This window comes from Symphalangus syndactylus, chromosome 1, assembly GCF_028878055.3.
Source record: "Symphalangus syndactylus isolate Jambi chromosome 1, NHGRI_mSymSyn1-v2.1_pri, whole genome shotgun sequence".
Lineage (NCBI taxonomy): Eukaryota > Metazoa > Chordata > Mammalia > Primates > Hylobatidae > Symphalangus > Symphalangus syndactylus.
In genome coordinates, this window is record NC_072423.2 from 93,350,644 (window position 1) to 93,367,348 (window position 16,705).

The window sequence follows — 16,705 nt, forward strand, 5'->3', positions numbered from 1 at the left end:
CTTGGCTCAGCCACCCTGGGAGGTGGGCACAAGGGGGCACCGAAGGGGGCAGGCTGCCCTGGCATCCCACAGCCACCAGGAGAAGAACTTAGGCCTCCCCAAGACCTGGCACAGAGCAGGCCAGCCCCGGCCCCCAAGCGGAAGAGGCTGCAGCTCCCTCGCATCTGCGCCTCCCTCAACGCGGGTTAAACTTTGACCAAGGAAATGATTGCTAAACTCGATTCCATAAGTGTCACCGGTCACACTTTAATTCCAGTCTGGAATTAAAGTCTTCAGTCTCCACATTCCCTACTTTCCAAATTCAGCTTTTCCGGGAGGTCTGGAGCAGCTGCCTCTCTGGGGAGATGCTGGAGGTCTCGGAATCACCTCACGCAGCCTCAGGGCCCGGTTGGAGCCACCTCAAGTGACACCAGCAGGCAGATGACCAGAGAGCCTGAGCCTCCGGCCCCATCTGTGAAGCCAGCAGCCACTGACATGCTCCCAGCCGCTGGGCTGGAGAAGCCACTGTGGCCACCACCGTGGGGGAAACAGGCCCGTTGCCCTGGCCCCTTTGCCCTGCGCCAGCCCTTGTGAAGTGGGCCCCTCTTCTGGGCCCCTTGAGTAGGTTTCATGGCATTTTCTGAACTCCTGGACCTCGTGGGTGGCCTGGGCAGGTTCCAGGTTCTCCAGACGGTGGCTCTGATGGTCTCCATCATGTGGCTGTGTACCCAGAGCATGCTGGAGAACTTCTCGGCCGCCGTGCCCAGCCACCGCTGCTGGGCACCCCTCCTGGACAACAGCACGGCCCAGGCCGGCGTCCTAGGGGGCCTGAGTCCCGAGGCCCTCCTGGCTATCTCCATCCCGCCGGGCCCCAACCAGAGGCCCCACCAGTGCCGCCGCTTCCGCCAGCCGCAGTGGCAGCTCTTGGACCCCAATGCCACGGCCACCAGCTGGAGCGAGGCCGACACGGAGCCGTGTGTGGATGGCTGGGTCTATGACCGCAGCATCTTCACCTCCACAATCGTGGCCAAGGTAGGGCCTCCCCCAGGGCCACTCCAGTCCCGCCACCTTGGAGGTCAGAGTCATGGATCACGGTGGGTTGGACTCAAAGGTCCAGTCCTGGGAGGGACCTGCCTCCCCAGGCCCTTCTCACTCTCGAGCCTCTCAGCCCCTTGTCAGCCACACACAGGGAAGTGGGCAGCAGGGATCAGTCTACAGATGGGGCCAGCCCAGGCTCTTGGAGGTGCGGGGGGCACCTGGGCGGGCACTTCTAAATGCTGGCACCTGGACACTCACTGGCCTCGCCCTGTCCCGGCCCTGCTGACCCTTCAGCCGTGACTCCAGGCAACTCAGCCGCAGGGGGACTCAGTGACAATTCACTGGATTCCCCGAGACCAAAGCACACAAGGTAAGGGATTACCCCAGGTTGCCTCCCAGATGAGGCGCCAGGCAAAGCCAGGCAAGCAGAGAGGGGCGGCTCGTCCCAACAAGCGGGAAGAACCTCTTTATAAAGAACAGGAGGGAAGCAACCTCTGGGAGAGGGGCCAGGGTGTCAGCTTGGGTGGCTGCTTCCAAGTGGAGAGACAGGAGAGGGGGCAGATGTGGCTAGAGACCCAGTGAGCAGTAGGGAGCCATGGAGGAGTTTAGGCAGAGGGTGGCAGGATATACTCCTCAAAAGGCCAAACTATGCTTGTAGGTGCCCTCACTGTTCCACAGAGTCTTGCTTTAAAACCCTAGAGGTCACCAGACCACCCACCCCACCCAGCTCCCTGGGGGCCCTCCCATACGGTTCCTCTGCATCTCTGCCAGGGCTCTCCCAACCTCCTAAGCTCAGCCCCCTCCTCTCCCATCAGTGGAACCTGGTGTGTGACTCTCATGCCCTGAAGCCCATGGCCCAGTCCATCTACCTGGCTGGGATTCTGGTGGGAGCTGCTGCGTGTGGCCCTGCCTCAGACAGGTGAGTACCCCCAGTCCAGGCAGGTCTCAGTTCCCCTCACGAACCCTGCTCTCCTAGGCCCCTGGCCCCAGACCAGCCTCACAAAACGAAGTCTAGAAAGCACCCTACTTGTTGGATGTGGGTCTCGGACCAGCCACCCTGCAGCTGTGCCATGTAGGGAGGTCTGGAACCTTCTCTGAGCCTCGAGTTCACCGACTTTGCTCGGGGTTGTAGAGGATTGCTGTTCCCCAGCAAACATTCACTGCTAAAACTAGCTTGGCCATGCATCTGCCTTCAGCAGCAACCTGAGTGCTCCCGGTGACCGGAGCGCATTCCCTTTGGCTCCGGCCTCGGGACTCTCCTTGGGCTCCGGAGTCTTCCGTGGGTGGAGAATGCAGGTTTCACTCAGGTGCCACTTCAGTGTCCACCTCAGCTCAGCGGGCAAGCACAGGGTGGGCTCTCGGTGGTCCAGAGCCCCGTGGCCTGTGCTTTGGCAAGCCACAGACCCTGCCTCTTCCTGGTTTGTGCTGCAGGTTTGGGCGCAGGCTGGTGCTAACCTGGAGCTACCTTCAGATGGCTGTGATGGGTACGGCAGCTGCCTTCGCCCCCGCCTTCCCCGCGTACTGCCTGTTCCGCTTCCTGTTGGCCTTTGCCGTGGCGGGCGTCATGATGAACACAGGCACTCTCCGTAGGTCTCTGACCTGGCGCCATGCAGGGGGGCTCCATGCAGGCTCCAGGGCTGAACCACTCGGTCTCCTTGCAGTGATGGAGTGGACGGCGGCGCGGGCCCGACCCTTGGTGATGACCTTGAACTCTCTGGGCTTCAGCTTCGGCCATGGCCTGACGGCCGCAGTGGCCTACGGTGTGCGGGACTGGACACTACTGCAGCTGGTGGTCTCAGTCCCCTTCTTCCTCTGCTTTTTGTACTCCTGGTGGGTGCTGTGCCCCACTCCCCTCCTCAGAGGAGATCCTGCCCACTCTCCACCCAGGGGAATGGGAGACTCTCCTTTCACTGGGGGCTGAGGAGTGCTAGAGGCCAGGGGTGCATGGGCTGGAGGAAAGCCCCTTTTCCTACTTATTCTTCTCCTTTCCTCCCTCCTTCTCCTCATCTCTTGGCCTGTTCCCCTCTCTTGTCCCTGCCTGACTTGACATCTATGCTGCCAGGCCCATCTTCTGAGCCCCTCCTCTGTGCCAGGCATGGCAGCACTGAGCTAGGCTAGGGGAGCGAGTAAAAGATACAACACATGCCCGCACACACAGCGCACAGCCGCAGTCTGCCTCATGGGCTGACAGAATCAATGCATGTGTCTGTCTGCTAGAAGACAGGGACCAGGACCCACTCATCAGAGGGGAATCCACAGTCCCCACAGAGGGCCGGCATGTGTGGGAGGTTAGGAAATGTCAGCATTGCCCTGAAACAAATCAGGCTTGGCCCTTGCCAAGCACCTGGCACATACTACGTGCTAAATAAATATTTGTTGAATGGATGAATTGTTAGGTAAGTAGAAATAGATAGGTAGGTAGGTAGGTAGGTAGGTAGAGACAGATAAATAAATGGGTTGACAGATGTGTGGATTGGATGAGTGGATGGGTGAGTCGGTGGGTAGATGGATTGGATCGTACGGATGAATTGAATGGATGGTTGAATGGATGGACAGAAGGATGGACGGATGGTTGGAATGGATGGATGGATGGATGGATGGATGGATGGGATGGATGGATGGATGGTTGAATGGGTGGATGGATGGAATGGATAGACGGATGGATGAATGGCATTGATGGATGGATGGGATGGATGGATGGATTGATGGATGGTTGGAATAGATGGAATGGATGGATGGTTGAATGGATGGATGCATAAATGGATAGACGGATTGGATGGATGGATGGATGGATGGATGGATGGATGGATGGATGGATGGTTGAATAGATGTTTGAATGGATGGATGGGTGGATGGATGGATGGTTGAATGGATGGATGGATGGATGGATGGATGGATGGATGGATGGAATGGATGGATGGTTGGATGGATGGTCAGAATAGATGGATGGATGGATGGATGGTTGGAATAGATGGATAGATGGATGGATGGATGGATGGATGGATGGATGGATGGAATGGATAGATGGTTGGATGGATGGTCAGAATAGATGGATGGATGGATGGATGGATGGATGGATGGATGGATGGAATTGATAGATGGTTGGATGGATGGTCAGAATAGATGGATGGATGGATGGATGGATGGATGGATGGTTGGAATAGATGGATGGATGGATGAATGGATGGATGGATGGATGGATGGAATGGATGGTTGGAATAGATGGATGGATGGATAGATGGAATGGATGGATGGAGGGATGGTTGAATGGATGGATGGATGGATGGAATGGATCGATGGATGGATGAATGGAATTGATGGATGGATGGGATGGGTGGATGGATTGATGGATGGTTGGAATAGATAGAATGAATGGATGGTTGAATGGATGGATGCATAGATGGATGGATGGAATGGATAGATGGATGGATGGATGGATGGATGGATGGATGGATGGATGGCTGAATGGATGGTTGAATGGATGGATGGATGGATGGATGGATGGATGGATGGATGGATGGATTGGATGGATGGATGGATGGTTGGATGAATGGATGGATGGATGGATGGATGGATGGATGGATGGATGGATGGTTGGATGGATGGAATGGATGGATGGATGGTTGGATGGATGGTTGAATGGATGGATAGGTGGATGAATTGGATGAACTGGATGGATGAATGGATAGATGGATGGACGAAGGCCATTTGACGGCAGGGCTGAGCCTGGATCATTCATACACAGGCCCTGCACTTAATAGTTGCTTGGCTATTGGGACCACTGTAGAAAGGAGCACAGCAGAGGCCCAGTGGTGAGCAGGTGCCCGCACCCACACTAAGAAGAAGGCTGACTCCACAAATCTCTCCCACCCAACAGCTTGGAGTGGAGTAACAATTTGCAGCCACTCCTCAGAGCAGGAGACAATTACATCTCATACAGTGGCTCCACAAGGAAGCAATCAGGTCCGACAAGAGCCTTCTGGGATGGCAGCTTGACTCCCAACACCAAGAGGGTAGAGAGTGGAAGGTAAAGGTCAGCGATACAAATTCCAAGGCGCCCCTCCTGGTTCTCATGCTGATGCAGGGCCACAGAGCTGCACCCCCCTTTCCTTGGTAGACATGCTCCCACAGGGCTGAAGAAGTGCCCATTCATTCATTCATTACTTCATTCATTCAACAAATAACTACTGAGCACCTACCATGTGCCAGGCGCTGGTTGACACCAGCTATGAGCAGATATGTGGTCTCTGCCCACGTGGAGCTCATAGGGAATCCCACACATCGTGGCCTCATAAACTGTGCCTAGGGCTTGACGAACAAGCTGGGGTGTGGACATCTGAGAATGGGACCCCGCTTTCTCCCTCACAGTCACTTCCAACACATTCCAGTCAGCTTTCTCCCTCTTCTGTGCCCAAACTGCCCTTCCCAGGGTCACCCACAATGATCCAGCTATGTGGTCCCTGCTATATGGCGGGCACGGTCCACACTCTCTCTCCCAGGCAGCCTCACCCCTGCCTGCAGCCCCAGCTCCCTCCAAATGCTACAGACCCAAAATCTCCACTTGGTCCTGCCTCCCCCACTGACCTCCAGCCTTGAGCCTCCAACTGCCCGCATGACGGTTCCATTATAGGTGTCTCATCCCCACACACATCTCCTTAGACCTCTCCTCCCCAAAGGCTTCCCCAGCGTGGGGAGCAGCCCCCGAACTCACCAGATGCCGAGTCACAGTGGCCATGACGCCTCTCTCTCCCTCACCATCCCCCCACCAAGTCCACTGGGTCACCAGGCTTCATCAGCTCCACCTCTAATATGCATCTGGAATCTCCACTTCTCCCCTCTGTTCTGCAAATCCCTAAGGAGCTCAGGGCCCCATTGGGTGTAAGGCAGGTGGCCCCACCCTGGCTGCTCATAGGGGACAACACATCTGGCTGAAGGACCTGTAAGAGCCAAGGCCTAGAGGCAGGTCCCGTGTAGAGTAGTGGGCATGGCAGGCGCTCAGCAGGCAGGGCGGGACGGTGTGGCATAAGCTTGGTTTGACACTGAGGGTAGTGGGAGACAGGTCAGTGTGAGGGGCTGGGTCCTGCCACAAGGAGGGGAGGTGCTAGGCTCATTAGATCAAAGTAGCAGAGACTCAGGTGTGAGGGGTGCTGGAGGTGTGGGAATCGGCTGACTGGGTGCGGCCAGAGGACGCTGGTGCTGCTGGGGACCCTGCTCCCAGCCTGAACCCCGGGGTGGCTGTGAAGCTGTTTGCAGGAGGAAGATGCAGCCATGGGGTGGACAGGAAGGCCATGTGGTATGGGAGGTGCCAGGACAGGGGTGGACCCCAGTGGCCTTGGAGGTGGCCAAGGTCCTGTAGCCCTAGGGGCCCTGACTGCAACCAGGCCAGGTTCCTAGTGAGGCAGTGGAAGGGCTGTGGGGTCTGGAGGGAGGCAGGAAGAGTTCCACAGAGTCATCCCTCCCTCCATCCCAGCAGCCAGCCCCAGGATGAGAACTGCATACCCCCAACCACAATCCCTAGGACGGAGAAAGGAAGCAGAAGGGGTCTCCTGCTGGGGAAGGAGGGTGCCCAAGAGGGCTTGGCTGCCACAACGCCCTTCGGGGTCCTCAGTTGCCCTAAGCCTTGGGCCTGGAGCAGTGGGTACAGGGGAGCAGTCTGAGGCTAGCGCAGGCCAGGCACTGGGGGCCACAGGCAATGACCCCTCCCACTCCCCCTCCACTTAAGGTGGCTGGCAGAGTCAGCACGATGGCTCCTCACCATGGGCAGGCTGGACCAGGGCCTGCAGGAGCTGTGGAGGGTGGCTGCCATCAACGGAAAGGGGGCGGTGCAGGACACCCTGACCCCTGAGGTAAGGCTGGGTCCTCCTCAAACCTGGACCCTCAGACCCTCTCCCTGGCCCTGCAGCAGGGCACCCTGGGAGACCCACCAAGGACCTCAGCTCCCTGGGTAGAAGGTCTCAGAGAGGAGGAGGTGCCTGGTGCCTCCAGTGCCAACAGCACCCACCCCTGCCTCCACAGGTCTTGCTTTCAGCCATGCGGGAGGAGCTGAGCATGGGCCAGGCTCCCACCAGCCTGGGCACCCTGCTCCGCATGCCCGGACTGCGCTTCCGGACCTGTATCTCCACGTTGTGCTGGTAGATGCCCTTCCCCCAACCCCATCTCCACAGGGGAACCTGGAATTGGGGCTCTCGCTGGCACACGGCCCCGGCCTCTGCTGGCTCCACTTGGTCCCACTGGCCTGCAACACCAACACCTTCCCCTCTGTCAGTCACTCCCGACAGGAGACAACCCAGGCCGGGTGGGCTCACTGAGAGGGCTTTAATAAGGGGCAAGGCAGATAGAAGAGATGCAGTAGGTAGGATCCCTAACAAAGCTCCTGGGAGGGCTGGGAGCCAGGCAGGACGATGGGGTGATCCAGGCAACAGCATGGGCAGCAAGCACCCCTGCCTGGTGTGGGGCCAGGGAGGGCGGAGAGGGCTTATCAGAGCCCAGGACCCGTGGCCATCCAGCAAAGACCAAAACCGCCAAGGCCAAGGAAGGAAGGACTGTTCAGTGGCAGCTGAAGCTATGGAAGGGACATAGTCACTCCCAGACAAAGCCCCCAAGGAGAGAGGGAGGCAGAAATCCCCTGCTTCTCCCCTCCTCCAGCCTCTCACCAGCGCCTCCCATCAGCCAAACCCAAAGGGAAGCCATGCTGGCAAGGGGACCTGGTAAACATAGTCAGTCTAGAGACTGGCTCCGCCCCACAGAGCTGGCAGCTGAAGGGCCAGAACACTGAGCTAAGAGCAGCATGCCCCCACCCTGAGCACCCCCCCGCCCATTGTTCCCACCCTGCCCACCACCCTCCCCGCCCCCCACCCCCCACCCCCACCCTGACTCCTCTGACCCCCGCCCCAGGTTCGCCTTTGGCTTCACCTTCTTCGGCCTGGCCCTGGACCTGCAGGCCCTGGGCAGCAACATCTTCCTGCTCCAGATGTTCATTGGTGTCGTGGACATCCCGGCCAAGATGGGCGCCCTGCTGCTGCTGAGCCGCCTGGGCCGCCGCCCCACGCTGGCCGCATCCCTGTTGTTGGCGGGGCTCTGCATTCTGGCCAACACGCTGGTGCCCCACGGTGAGGGGGCAAAGCTGTACACTGGAGACTTCCCTACCCTGGGGCGTCTCGGGCTGGGAACAGAGACCTTGGCCCCTCCTTGGAGGTGCTGGACTAGAGCAGGTACCCTGTTGGGAAGGCGGCTGCCAGAGCCGTCTAGGGACAGACGGCAGTGTCTGCGCTGAGCCAGCAGGAGCAGTGAAGGAGTGGCAGGGGTGGCACCAGGGAAAAGTATGGAGTTAAAATGAGAACTGAGTGATGGATTGCAGGGGGAGGGAAACGGGGGTCAAGGAGGACTCCTCGGGGCTGGCTCTGGGTGTCTGAGTGTGGAGCAGATTGTGGGTGTGGCCATGAGGCCACTCAGGACAGGATACCCAGATGGAGATGACTCCCAAACATTTGCAAAGAGGCCTGCAAGTCAGGGACAAGCCCCCTGGGCTGAAGGGAGCCCTCATCTGATCTTGGGCCCCCCACCATGCTCACTAATCCCATCTCTACCCACAGAAATGGGGGCTCTTCGCTCAGCCCTGGCCGTGCTGGGGCTGGGCGGGGTGGGGGCTGCCTTCACCTGCATCACCATCTACAGCAGCGAGCTCTTCCCCACCGTGCTCAGGTGAGGATGGGCCTGGGCTCCAGGAGAGGGGAGCCTTGGGCTGAGCTGCGGGGCACCCCCAGACAGCAGTGGCTTCTCCCAGACCTAGATGTTCATGTCATGCGTCTCCCTCGTGTGGTCCCGGGGCTGCTCAGGTGCGTCCCAAGCCCAGCCTGACCCCCTGGCCCTCCCTGGGCCAAGCAGGCCTGGCCCAGCATGCAGGATCAAGGCTGTGGGCAGGCAGAACAGGCGCTCATAGGTGCGTCTGCATTGGCAGGATGACGGCAGTGGGCTTGGGCCAGATGGCGGCTCGTGGAGGAGCCATCCTGGGGCCTCTGGTCCGGCTGCTGGGTGTCCATGGCCCCTGGCTGCCCTTGCTGGTGTATGGGACGGTGCCGATGCTGAGTGGCCTGGCTGCACTGCTTCTGCCTGAAACCCAGAGCCTGCCGCTGCCTGACACCATCCAAGATGTGCAGAACCAGTGAGTGGACCCAGCCTCGGGACCACCCCTCCCTCCCACCAGAGAACCCTAGCACAGGGCAGCCTGCTCACCCATCCCCATCACTGGACAGAGGCAGAAGCAGAGGCCCAGACAGATAGGATTGGCCCAGAGTCACACAGTACATCTCTGGGAGAGCGGCAGCCCAGGGCTCGGTCTCCAGCTGGCAGTGCTTTGACCTAGGGCTTTGTCCTTTGCCCTTCACTCCACCATTCAAGGCACAAATGGCCAAGCTCCCCCAGGTCCACCCCAAGAGAGGCCAAAGGGAGAAGAGTGGATAGTCCTTTGTGAGAGGGAGATCCAGCCATTGTTGGGGGCCCTCACAGGCCCCAGATTCTACCTCTAAAGCCCTGATGGCTGGCAGGGCAGTCACCACACACACACCCCCCACGCATCACATGTTCAGGAGCTCAGTTCTGGGTCCCCGAGAGCAGGGTGGTGGCATTCCCTGGAGTCCTGGGGATGGACACAGGTCAAGGGTCAGGGGCCACTCCGCACCCCAAGGAACACCCCCGTGTGCTTCCTGACCAGGGCAGTAAAGAAGGTGACACATGGCACGCTGGGGAACTCTGTCCTGAAATCCACACAGTTTTAGCCTCCTGGGGAACCTGCGATGGGACGGTCGGAGGAAGAGCCTTCTTCTGTTCTCTGGAGAAGGCAGGAGGAAAGCAAAGACCTCCATTTCCAGAGGCCCAGAGGCTGCCCTCTGAGGTCCCCACTCTCCCCCAGGGCTGCCCCTCCAGCTGAGCCCTGCCCCTCTCACAGTCCAAGAGGCCCCCTTCAATATTGAAGGGGAAAAGGACAGTTTGATTGGCAGGAGGCGGCCCAGAGCTCCACCACCCTGCCCTGCCCTCGTGGCTTCGGAGAGCAGAGGGGTCAGGCCCAGGGGAACGAGCTGGCCTTGCCAACCTTCTGCTTGCCTCTGTACTGCCACTTGTCCCCCCACACCTGTCCACCTGCCCAGAGCTCAGAGCTAACCACTATCCATGGTCAAGACCTCTCCTAGCTCCGCACAAGCAGTAGAGTCTCAGCTCCACAGCTTTACCCAGAAGCCCTTGTGAGCCTGGCCCCTGGCCCCTCCCCATGAACCTCCAGACCTCAGCCACCTGCCCGCCACATCCTCTGCCTGCTGTCCCCTTCCCATCCTCATCCCTGACAGACTCCACTTAACCCCCAAACCCAGCCCCCCTTCCAGGGGTCCAGGGCCAGCCTGAGCTGCCCGTGAAACTCCTACCCACAGTTACAGCCACAAGCCTGCCTCCTCCCACCCTGCCAGCCCATGAGTTCCCAGAGGGTTGCGGCTGTCCCATGACCCCACATCCCAGCTCCACACACAGCGCTGGGCCAGAGGGGCATTGGTGCGAGGGATTGAATAAAGGAACAAATGAATGGCTGCCCCTCACTGACTCAAGTGATGAGCCCCCAGGGTCCTCCCGGGTCGGGGGAAGGAGGAAAGTGCTGGGGGCTCCTTGCTGGGGTGGGCCTTTCCCAGGCCAGCTTTCCTGCCCCAGGTGCCAGGCCAGAGTGGCTGCTGTTTCCAGCCCCTGTTGTGGGCCTGGTGCTGTGCTGGACACCTCAAAGCATCATCTCACTTCACTTTTTCCTGAACCCTGTAGGGCAAACGTTGCCCCATTTTACAGATGAAAAAACTGAGGCTTGAAGAACCTGATTGCCCATGACACTCAGCTAGGTGGAGGCAATATCAGGATTCAAACCCATCAGTAGGCCTCCAGAGCCCCACTCTGGCCACAACACCCCCAGCCTCTCCCAACCCAGCCTCACCATCTGGGTGTCCAGTAATTTTCCTGGCAGTGGCAAGGCCAGGGGCCCACAGTGTCCACGGGTATGGCTCGCGGGGAAACGCAGTGCAGCACACACAGAGGTCTGGGTGCAGGCAGAAGCCATTTGCTGCCCAGCCAGGTCCCGGCCAGGCCACCCGGTCACCTGAGCCACCCTGGGGCCATGCTCAGATGGTCTCTGGGTCCACCTGTGCCTGCCTTGCTGCTTCCAGGCACCTTGGCCGAGGGCTGTGTGCCACCCCCCCCACACACACACACACATTAGCCATGTGTGCACACGTGTGCCCATGTGCACATGCACACATATGGGATGGGAAAACAGAAAGCAACTCTTTGCCCCCACAGGAAGGGGGTCACTGCTTGGCCCAGTCTTGTCAGCAGCAGCCCCTGGGCCTCTGGGGACCCGTGTCCTCCGGCCATCTACCTAGGGCCACCCCACAGTAAAGATCCTGTTTGTGAAAATGCCTGAATACAAGGTCATCTCAGCCTGCCCTGGACTTTTTGTCTTTTGTCTATCTGCTGCCCAGCTGAGGCCCAGCGGCCTTTCTAACCCTTAAACAGCATTCTTGGGACCTTAGGGTATCCAGAAGTTTCTAGAAGACAGAACCCAGGGATGGTGGGAGATGGGCCCTCCTGCCTTCTGGGATATCCCTCCAGCTCACCAAGAGGGTCTGGACTACCCCTCTGCCCACATCCTGAGTGGCCTTGCTCCTGGTCCTTCCAGATAGTCACGTCCTTCCAGATAGTCACGACCTTCCAGTACCCAAGCCCTGTCTGCTTCCAACATAAGTCACCCCTGGATTAACTCAAGAGGCCCTGGATGCTGGGAGGGCCCAGGGCCCTGTCCCTCTGGCGAGTGAGCAGCCTCTCTATGGCCAAGTGGGTGTCGGCAAAGGGAGAAGGGCCCCCCTCAGCAGCAGCCGCGAGCCCACCCGAATGGCAAGCCTATGCTTGGGACACACTCTGTTCTGATGCCCACCACGGGGGCTCCAACCTCAGAGACTATGGGGGCACCCCGCTATGGAGGAGCCGAGGGAAAGAAGAACCCATAACTACCCCATCAGTCTCATCCCCATGGCGGTGGAGGCCTCAGGCAGCAGGGATGAGGAAAGTGGCTCAGGACTCACTTTATCCATTCTCCTGCCTCCAGCCAAGCCCATAGCTCACCCAGGAGGATGTGCGGGAAGAGGTAGCACCAAGCCCCATGGGCTCCACATCTGCCTTCAAGAGGGAGGTTCTATCCAGAAGAGCTGGGCACTGGCTGGGCTGGTGTTCCCTCTCCTGGGGGCTTGCTTGATGAGGGCAAGTCTGTGAGCTTCTTCCCCAAATCCCTGTCCTTGAGAGCCCTGAGGTGGAATCTCCTGACAAATCCCTGTGAGGACCACCCGCCAAGGAGCCAGGATGCCTAGAACCTCAGCCACCATCAGGCCCTGGACACTGGGCCTGTCTGGGACACTCCTGGGGTCACTGCCAGGCCAGCCAGACCCTGAGGAGCTCAGCTCAGTCCCAGATGCTAAGTCCAACATCAGAGGCCACAAGACGATAAACTGAGAATCAGGTGACCATCTCTTACAGATGGGTAAACTGAGTCAATGGCTGAGTCTAGGAATCTGTCCTCTTATAACCAAGCCCTTGAATGACGGGAACACTGAGCTGCCTTATGCAGAGAGAAAGACCAAGTCCCACAGTCATGTGGCAACCCGCAGGACTGGGCTCCATCCTTCCAACTCCTGGACTGCCCCTCTTCCTGTCCCCCTACCCTGATATACTGTCCCCTATCCTGTTTAGGGTCATTCTAGAAATTTCTGGAGTAAGGATATTCCTTCTCTTCCTAACACCAAGGAGCCCCTGCCTGCCTATCTTTGTTTCTTTGGCTAGTTGTGATGGGAGGAAGGGAATCCAAGCTGTCTCCATCCCTTGGTCAGAGAGAGTAGCGACAGGGGGCCCCAAAGGTTCCAATCACCAGCCCAGGGATAGGACATCCTAGCAAGAATGCCCCAAACCAGGGCCTCTCCCAGACTTCCACAGGTGCTTAGAGCTGACCTCAATGATGCTGACTGTGGCTCCAAGACTGTGAGCAGTTGGGGGACAAGGAGGGCCTGAGTCTCACCCCTCAGGAGCTGGATCAGAAGGGCAAGGAGGGGCTGAGTCCATAGAAATCCACACCTGGGGCTCTGCTCTCTCATCCTTGTCAGGATTTTGCAGGAGGAATCTCAAGAGGTCCTGGGAGGCACCATGGTGGGGAGGGTCCCAAGACAAAAGCTTCCTTCAGGGATGGAGAGAAGGAAGAGAAGGAGATGAGGCTGACCTTGGCCTCTGGAGATAGCTGGAGGCTGCTCAGGTCAGGACTTGCCACTCCCACTAAGGGATGTTCCCCAGCTGAAGGGTGGGGCTCCTGCAGGCATGGAGTCAGCCAGGCCTAAAGATGGACCAGGCTTTTGAACTGCAAAATGCCCCGAGGATGAGCTGGCCAACAGCCAGAGCCCCTTGCAGACGGAAAATCAAGATGCAGAATCGGGCAGTGGAGGGGATGGCAAGCCCAGGGTGTGAGGAAGCCTGGCGGAGGGGAGGGCTGAGAAGCCGATCGAGGGAGGGACCCTGAGTGACACAGAACGGCTGAGTCATGTCTCATGAGCCATGTGGTACAACACCCCACCACTGCCACCCGCGAGGTCCGCAACCCTCCTCGCTCTCCTCTTCTGACAATGCTGTACACGTGGGTATCTGTCCCTTGCGACTGAGAGGCTTAACAAATACAGACCCATCTCTTAACACGTCTGGACCATGGACCTGTTAGGATCTCCACGAAGGAGTAAACAACGGTGGACGAGATGCCGGCCCTGGTTTCACCTTCAGTCCCAGCAGCTGCCCAGCCAACCAGAGTGGACTTGGGGGAAGGTAGGGTACCAGGGTCCAAATCCCTAGAGAGGAAGGGGAAGGAGCACAGACTCTGGAGTCAGGCAGAACAGGAGACCACTGCGACTCAGTCACTCATTCACCTCGAGACCTGGGAGCAGCCACTGAAGGTCTCCAAGCCCAGAAATGGCCTCCTCCCTCCAAGGGCTGCTGAAGGATGAGGCAGCATCTGTCCTGCACCCAGGTCTGTGCCCGGGCACACATGCCCCGAGGTGTGGGTCCAGTAGCCATCGGGGGCAACACAAGGTCTCCAGGGATCTGTCTGCCTTCCTGAGAAGCTAAGGTCTGTGAACCGGCCAGAGACCAGCCATGTTTCCTGCCCGTTCCTCAGCCCAGCAGGGATACAGGACACTGTGAGACAAAGACAAGTTATCCCAGGAACCCAAAGTCACGCTCAGCCCAAAAGTTCGGGAGCAACTTACCAGCTCTTGTGGGCCCCCATGTGGGCCCAGACCCCAGCCCAAAGCCAGGATCTAACAGCACCCACCCCGAAAAAAACTGCACAGGACCGTTGGAATTTGGAAAGTTTTTGTTTTCTTTTTCCCACACATTTCCGGGGTTGGGGTGTTTTCCAAGACTCAGACACATTTGTTAACAAAGAGAGAAAAAAAACTGGGGGAGCAGGGAGCCCGTGGGCAAAGAATTGACCCCAGCAGTCTGTGGACAATGCCTTGCTCTCTCTTCCCTGCTGCCCGCGCCCAGCGGGTGCCACAGGCTGCTGCTCGTGGAATCTAGTGTATTTGTCTGTAATATATATCTGCATTTGCCTTTCCCCTCCCTCCCACCCCCCACCCCTGCTCCTCCAGCAGCTTCCCCATCAATGCACGTCGCCCGGCGGCACACACAGAACAGGCCTTCAGCCAGGCCTGAGCCCCTTCCCTGGGCGGCACCAAGCAGGTGCCTCTCCTGGCGAGGGGAGTTGGGGCACTTGCCCCACCCCACCCCACCCACCCACTGGGCCACTCGGGCCCACCCTCCCGCCCTTTTCCCACCGACTCTGGAAACCCAAAGGGAGGAAAGTAAGGGAGAAACCAGACACACAAAAAAAGAAGTAGGGAAGGAGGGTGGGGACAGTGAGACACAGCAAGCCTGGGATGGGGACTGGAGGGCTTGGGAAGAGAAGGAAGGCAGGAGGGACAGAAGGAAGAAGAAAAATTGAGGAAAATTAACAGGACGAGTAGTGGACACTTTACAAAACCCCCAGCCTTCCTTCCCACCCAACCCCACCAAAATAAAACTACCCCCCTTAAAAAAATAAATCAACCCAGGGCTGTGAGCACGTGCCCTGCCTGGCAGGCGCAGAGCTGAGAGGGACAGTCAGCCCCAGGACTGACGAGGCCGCGCGGTGGACGGCAGGAGGAAGGGGGCGAGTACGGGGTTTTTCCTTTTCTTTTTTTTGCGTTTCCTCTTCGTAACAGAAGCCTGAGGCAGCCAGGGAGAGGGTCCCCAGGCCCCTTGCAGGGAGAGGGTGGCACCCTCCTCCCGGGCCCTCCCAGGAGGGACAGCTGGCAGTGGGGCGCAGAGCCGGGGGCTCAGACATAATACTCCTTGTCTTTGTTCTTCTTGGCCTTGCTGGGCGTCTTGGGGGCAGCCGGGGCCTTCTCTTTCACCACCGCCCCATTGCTCTGGGCCGAGTTACTGATGTAGTTCCGGCTCTGGTCCACCTGGTAGGAGCCCTCGTCACGATTGCGGTACTTGTACATGGCGTAGAGGAGGATGAGGATGCAGAGCGCTGCCGCCGCCACAATGCCCACCACCATGCCCGTGGTGCTGCTGGACTCCCGGATCACCTCCACTGCGCCTGGCGGGCCCCGCTCCCCAGGCCCTGTGGGGTTGGCTGTGGGCAGATGGGGGAAGCCGGGGGCTGAGGTCACGCCGGGGCGCAGGGGAGGGGGCCTCCGCGGCTCAAAAGACGTGGGGGCCCCGGGCCCCAAGGGCGGGTTCTCCAGCAGGGGCTGAAGCGGGTCTCGGTGGTTCATTTTGCCCGCCGGCAGGTTGGGGGCCGGGGCGGAGGGGGCAAACAGCACCCCAGGGGCGCCCGTGGCCCCATCTGTCCTGAGGTTGGGCCGGGGAGCGGGTTTGCGGGGTGACAGGAGGGTGGTGCGGTCCGTGACCAGGGGAAAGGTGGTGTAAAAGTCCTCGTCGTCCGTGGGGGGGAGGCTGGAGTCAAAGACCTCCCCGGAGGCGAAGCCCGAGGCCTCGATGGGCTCCTCGCAGTCGCTGTCGTCCCGCTCGGCCTGGCACGGGCCCCCGGAGGGCGGGCGGCGCGCCGCGGGCGGGGGCAGCGTGTCTTGGGTGGCGCCCACTCCCGTGAGGAAGGGGTAGAAGGTAGGGGGCGGGGGCACGAAGGGGGATCGGGTGGCCACGGGAGGGGGGTCTAAGGAGTCCTCCGTGATAATGGGCAATATTAACTCTCCTCCTAGAACAAGAGAGAGAAGAGAAAAGAGAGAGCGTCAGCGAGGGCCAGGGCGCAGGCGGCCGGCACAGAGAGAGAAACAACAGCCTCACACACCCAAATCGGTTCCAATTGGCTTTGGCGGAGACTAGAGCGGGCCGGGCCCGACCGCCAGCCGGCCGAGCACTGCGCTTTAAGCGGGCAGCGGCTCAGATGCCCTGGGTACCCCACGCACGGGCTCTGTGACTCTCTGGGTTTTGGTCTTTTGATTGTCTTAAGAAATCAAAAGGAACAGAAAGGAAAGGAAATTGAAAAGAAACAGAAAAAAAACTCTACTGGTTTAAGGCTTTAAAAACAGATACAACAGCAGCATTTAAACAAACCTAACAACAATATCTT

General features: G+C 59.1%; 2 protein-coding genes across 46 annotated transcripts in view; one reads left to right on the top strand and one right to left on the bottom strand.

Moving 5' to 3' along the window:
- Window positions 1-254: 254 nt before the first annotated feature.
- Window positions 255-10,585, top strand: SLC22A12 (solute carrier family 22 member 12). Of its 3 annotated transcripts, none has more exons than XM_055294289.2 (10): window positions 255-1,011; window positions 1,833-1,936; window positions 2,449-2,603; window positions 2,679-2,847; window positions 6,740-6,863; window positions 7,033-7,148; window positions 7,912-8,126; window positions 8,610-8,718; window positions 8,975-9,178; window positions 9,728-10,585. In XM_055294289.2, exons 1-10 carry the CDS (start codon window positions 610-612, stop codon window positions 9,789-9,791), a joined length of 1,662 nt encoding a protein of 553 aa, XP_055150264.1. In that variant the 5' UTR covers window positions 255-609; the 3' UTR covers window positions 9,792-10,585. The 3 variants fall into 3 exon arrangements, with proteins under 3 accessions (XP_055150264.1, XP_055150271.1, XP_055150278.1); XM_055294296.2 differs by having other exon boundaries at window positions 2,449-2,501; XM_055294303.2 differs by lacking the exons at window positions 2,449-2,603; window positions 2,679-2,847.
- Window positions 10,586-14,422: 3,837 nt separating this feature from the next.
- NRXN2 (neurexin 2) overlaps window positions 14,423-16,705 on the bottom strand; it is a 106,886-nt gene continuing 104,603 nt past the window's right edge. For 24 of the 43 annotated variants that reach the window (XM_055244210.2, XM_055244068.2, XM_055244142.2 and 21 more), the window contains one exon: window positions 15,283-15,748. In XM_055244210.2, coding sequence (XP_055100185.1) covers window positions 15,444-15,748 — 305 coding nt within the window. In that variant the 3' untranslated portion in view covers window positions 15,283-15,443. Of the gene's footprint in view, window positions 16,331-16,705 lie in introns of all 43 variants that reach the window. The other 19 variants (XM_055242766.2, XM_055242541.2, XM_055242837.2 and 16 more) reach the window with 3 other exon arrangements.